The sequence below is a fragment of the Pleurotus ostreatus genome (genome assembly GCF_014466165.1).
Source record: "Pleurotus ostreatus strain PC9 chromosome Unknown scaffold_10, whole genome shotgun sequence".
Taxonomy (NCBI): domain Eukaryota; kingdom Fungi; phylum Basidiomycota; class Agaricomycetes; order Agaricales; family Pleurotaceae; genus Pleurotus; species Pleurotus ostreatus.
Window position 1 is genome coordinate 1237920 of NW_023503165.1, and position 5578 is coordinate 1243497.

At 55.2% G+C, this 5578-nt stretch overlaps 1 protein-coding gene across 1 annotated transcript; it reads right to left on the reverse strand.

Annotated features, from left to right (window-relative positions):
- Positions 1 to 228: 228 nt before the first annotated feature.
- Positions 229 to 1457, reverse strand: PC9H_002173 (uncharacterized protein; the record flags this gene model as incomplete). The annotated part of the gene is made up of 10 exons (XM_036771815.1): positions 229 to 323; positions 375 to 450; positions 497 to 510; positions 565 to 588; positions 637 to 709; positions 761 to 914; positions 962 to 1079; positions 1132 to 1245; positions 1305 to 1354; positions 1408 to 1457. 10 exons carry the CDS (start codon positions 1455 to 1457, stop codon positions 229 to 231), a joined length of 768 nt encoding a protein of 255 aa, XP_036626436.1.
- Positions 1458 to 5578: the final 4121 nt, after the last annotated feature.

Here is a 5578-nt window from a genome sequence, read left to right on the forward strand (position 1 = left end):
CGCTCGATACACCAAACTGAGGAGACTATCGCCGTTTGGGGCCAGGAAACTGGTGCAAGGTGCTTGAAGGCCCCACCCGCTCGCTCGGTACACTGAACACGCCGCATAAGGGGAAACTATCGCCAATTGAGGCCAGGAAACGGGCGCTTCGCCTTCAGTGGTTTTCGTTCCCACGGTCAAAAATAGCTCATCCATTGCCATCTATGGTAGTCTCGTAGTCAATAACACTCAGCCCCTCATCTGTTTGACCAAAGAATCTAGCAACTCGATCACGAATGGCGTGTGCAAATGCACGTTGTTGAAGTTCTTCGTCATCAATGTTTCTGTCAAACAATCCAGTCAGTGAAACCCCCGGGTCGCACAGGAGCGCGCACTCTTGTTCTCCCGCCATTTATCGTGGATAGTGTCGTTCCAGATAACGTAGTGAGTGTGGTGCATCGCTTCCGCCAGCTGTAGAGACGTCAAACGAGGCCATCAGAACCGCCAGCCAACGCACCAGTTGATAATCCCCTGTGGTCACAAAATATCAACGAGACGACGAGACGACAAAAGCCGACAACTCACGCATAAAACCGCCTGTATCGTAGACTGTCCGACAGTCAGCATCCGATCCTCGCATGAATCGTCCATACGCACATTCCAGCACCGTCCCACCCGCCTTCATCCACATCTGGTGCGACAGCCCGTTCCCATGCACGCCCACCATAATCTGCCCGGTAGTCATGTCAAGCACAGTGCAGCGGAGGAGGGCGGCGCTTACATCCGTCCGTGTGCCGATGTCGAATTGCTCCGCCTTGGAGAGGTGCTCCATCTGCACGGAGTTGATCTCGACGTCGTGGTTCTCGCCGAACTTGGCGAGCGCCGTGACAAAGGCGTCGTGGTCTTCTTGGACGAGCTTCCGCCCCGTGGCCTGCCTGCGAGGGGTGAGGACCGTCGATCCCCGCGAGGGAGAGCAACGCACCGATCGATGTAGGTGATGACGGGTCTGCTCCGCGCATTGCCTTCGATGCCGATCCTTTGCATCAGCGAGTGTCGGAGAGGCGACCACCAGTCGAAAGGCGCTGGGGAGGCCATGATATCTACAAACGACCTTCATTCACGGCGCGAGCATAGAGGAACGGGCAAGCGCACCGGCGGTCATCTTGTTCCACACCTGCGCTTCACTCCCTGGGACTCGGTGTGCAGTCCATCGGTCGACAATGATGATCTCGGAAAATACATGCACCGAATTCGACTTGGCTCGGTCTAATCATCGTCTGGTTATTAGTGTGCGAGATAAGCGTCAACGCGGAGGTGAAATTCACCATAGATATCCTCCACGGTCGTGTTGGGGATGACCGTGTTCAGGAACCATCTATGTATTTGAATCCCTGTATGTACGGCCGGCACGGTGAGACAGATACGTACGTGTTAAGGTTGGCCCGGATGTCTCTCCAGTCGTCCCCTCGAGGCAGCATGAAGCGTGAGGGAGATACGGTGTCAGCAGTGGTATTCCCAGGATGTATATACCCGCCACGCACCAGCGAACGGGTTGGCTGCAAAGTGACTAGAAAATGTAAACAAGTTGTCAGTAAACTCGACACGCTTGCAGGTACTATCGTAGCTAGATCATTGCAAGTGAATGGAATTGGGGGAATATGTGAAATACCTCGCTTTCCAAGTAGCGAAACTAGTGGCAAGAACTCGAGATACATGTGGAAAAGGACATGATTTAACCACATTGAATGGCGGTGCCGTTGCTGGTGGATGGCCGACAAATGTGCCTGTTATTTTTCGGTTGAAACAGGCAGGTGGCAGAGAATCCTTGAACTAACTTGTCTAACAGTGGGAAGAGACGTGAAGGGATACAGATGTTTGAGTTGACGACTTGCTAGCAACAGATTGTCGCGCAACGTACGTACAGAACATCCCATTGCACGATACAGGCTCTGGAACATATCATACAGTGTGAGCACCATGAGGTACTCACTGAAACCAGGTCGCTTCTTGATGATTTTAGTCTCATGCTAATTGCACGTTCTGGCGAGTTCCTGAACATGCAAACGAAATGCAAGTTCGCCTTCGGAGAGACTCGTCGTTGTTGTTTGCCGCCGGCTTCTTCTGATCAAGGTAGGCGCCTCCGCTAAAGCCAGCGGTCCCACACAGGCGTTCGAGGCTCGCATTTGCTATACGCACGGACGTCCCTCCACTGCGTAGAAGTGCCACGGCGGCCAGTATGAACACAGTCGCGAACGAGCAAATAATATCGAGTTGACTGGCGCATTTGAGGGCGGTGAGAAAAGGCGGACTTGCCCAAATAGGGAAAGCAGTAAACGAGCAGCACGTGATGCCGAGCAAGGTGGGCAACGTTGTTCATGATTAAAACCGTGAATTCAGGCCAAAGTGGCATCTAAGCCACATATTGTGTCTGACTCCCAACGTCATCGACTCGAACACTCGAAGCATCGATCGCATACACGACCACGTCAAGCACTCTTAAGACTAGCTACGCACACACTATGCTACCTAGCCAGAAACTCTTCATCCTGCCAAACCTCACATACGCATGTCCACGACTATCCCACCAACACATCAACCCACGCGAAGCCATATCTCATGCAGGGCACTCACAGGGACAGACGGGAAAGACAATTCTGGCTAACCTCAACGCTCAACGTTCAGCTCCCCCTCCCGCGCATACAAACGACCGACGAGACTCTCCAAAGCGCACCTGCAGCGGCACCCAGAACGCCAGCGACCAACCACTGCACCAGGAACCATCCACTCACCTGCACCGCTACCAGCTCCCTCCTCCCTCCACACTGATACCTCCCCAACGCGCCCTTTGGTCCACTTCGCCGTCACAACCACCGATCACTCCTACCCATGCCTACACACCAAGACCCTGGCCACGCACGGCCTATTGTCTCCGCAGAGGTCAGCAGACGCCGAACGACCACCACAAACACCACAGTGAGAGTCACCAACACGATGGACGTCGACGCATCTCCCATCCGGCCGCCCAAGGGTCCAGGCGCTACTCACCATGGGGAACGACGAGGGCGAGTCCCCAGAAACGTCAAGGCTAGGGAACCAAAGCGGATATCAGTTGGCGATCTATCTCGCGCTGCCAGGTTGACATCGGCACTCACCAAGCGAAACTGTGAGGAGACTGAAAGTTGAGTGTGGTCGTCGGCATCAACATCGGGCTCTTCAAGCTCGAACACTGCGACGATGGGAGCGGCGAACGGCGGAGCGTCGACAGCTGAAAAGGGGGAACGGTTGAGGGGGCGATGACGACGAGAGGACGACGAAGCCGCGAGGACGACAAAGGGGAGAAGGGAGGCAACAGCGGAGAAGGGAGGGAAAGCGAGAAAGGGAGGATCAGAGGTATGTGAACGTTCAACACCGAACTGCTGTTGCCATTTCGCAGTGCTGATGTATGGTTTTTATAGTTTTCGAGCCCTCGATACCGAATGGGGTTGGGCGCTCGCGAACGCACCTGGACTCTCCCAACTCCCGCGAACTCTCCCAGACTCCGGACTCACCCCAATGTTTCCGAACTCACGCGTATCGCATCCTATCTCCATCGAAACACCCGACTTTCCCAAATGCGCAAACGTCCAAACGTCCAAATGCGCGAGGTCCTTTGAATTCGAGAGCGAGATTGAGATGCCAATCGCAATCGCAATCCCACGGCAATACCGCCAATCCAATACGCGTCGTGGTAACGTGTAACGGGGAGCTTTCGTTGAACGTCGATGTGGACGTGAACGGGAATGCGGATGTGAGCGTGGACGTGGACGTGGAGTGACGAGGCTGGAGGCTGGAGCGGCGACGGGATGCGATTTGCGATTGCGATTAGGTGAAGGCGGGAGGCGGGAGAGTGAAGAGTGAGGACAAAGAGTGGGGAGTGAGGACGAAGGGGAATGGGAGGTGAAACGGGGTGGCTGTTACGGCAGTCCAGACGCTGCACTGGCGCGTACAGAAGAGATTGATTCGTGGAGAGATTCGGGGTCGCAACTACGCAACCAGGACGGAAATGCGAAGGGCAAATGGGAAATGGGGATACGCCTACGCCTACGCCTACACGGGCAGCTTCGTTTACGGCGGTGCGAAGAAAGGAAGGGGGGAGTGAAGGAGGAAGGGGATGTACGGAAGGGGTAAACGGTGAATCGTGAATCGTGAATGTTGAAAGTAGGCAGAAGATCGGGAGATGTGGCGATGCGGAGATCACGTATGTACGTGGGCATGTGGGTGTGTGGTAGGTCTACACGGTCATATGTATTATCGTTGATTAATTGATCTATTTCGGGGTTGTTTTTGGTTTACTTCCTGAATCCAGGCGCAGTCGTGAGTGATGCAAGCGCGGTTCCACGGCGGCGCGATTGTGTTTCGTTTGCAGAGTTCGCGCGTGGGAGGTGGTGGGTAACGTACTCGTGTGTGCGTGTTGGACGGGCAGACGAGACGAGACGAGGCGAGGCGAGGCGAGGCGAAAGAGAACAAGGAGCGTCGCACCACGACCAGCGCAATTTTGGGGTGCTACCATCTACACAACAACTCGGTGTGCGCATAATACGGCGCGACGGCAAGACTTTGCAATGCGAAGACGGCGAGGGAACCCATCATCAGGACACAAGTCCCTGATGGCAACGTTTCTGTCTCCGTTTGGGCGGCGAACTGCGGCTGGACGTTGAGCGGAGATGGCGTGCGTGCGTGAAAGGTTACGCCCTCGCCCTCGCCCTCGCCCTCGCCCTCGCCCTTTACCCTGCCCGAGTTGATTCTGGACGCACACGAACGTTCGACGGACGGGTGGAGGAAATGGGTTACGCCGAAACGAAATGAAATGAAGCAAATTGGGATGCGGGTAACTTGTGAGTTTAGATATTCTGATATCCCGATCTTATCGTTCGCCGTTCTGTTCTTTGCATGCGAAGGCAGCGCGCCTGCAGCGAAGCGTTGATTGTGATGAGATCCTCGTGCTCATGTTCTAATTCGCAGGCTATGCGCAGCACTTCACACCGACATCTGGATCCCAGTCCTTCCACGTACGTTGAAACACATCGAACTCACCAAGCAAGAACTTGCGTAACGCCGCCCGAACGCGAACGTGGTTCCCCTCCCACATCAATTCCATGTCTACGTACACGTACGCGCGACGGAGGCGGATGTTCCACGGGTGCCACACGCGATTGGGCGCAGTGGGTGCAGGGGACCGGGAGACGGGGTGGGTGTTACGGCAGGCGACGGACACGATTCGGGGAGTATGTACGTGTACGTTCTCCAGAGCGCGACCTCGCAACCGGGACGGAAACGCGAATGGGGATTCGGGTACGGCGTCGGCGGTAGCAATAGCTCAGCAAATGGGGATGGCGGAGGGAGGCGGTGGCGTGACCTTGGGGATGCACGTTGCACATGGAAGATCGTGTAGCGATTGTGTATGGATGTATGGATGTATGGAGGTAAATACGCTTTTGCAGTTATGTAGTGTTCTGATTGACGTTGATTTACTTCCTGGATCCAGAACGTCAGGGCGCGAAAGGTGGAGACGCTGTGAACGTACTTGCGCGTGCACGCATGCGTGTGCTTGACGGAGAGA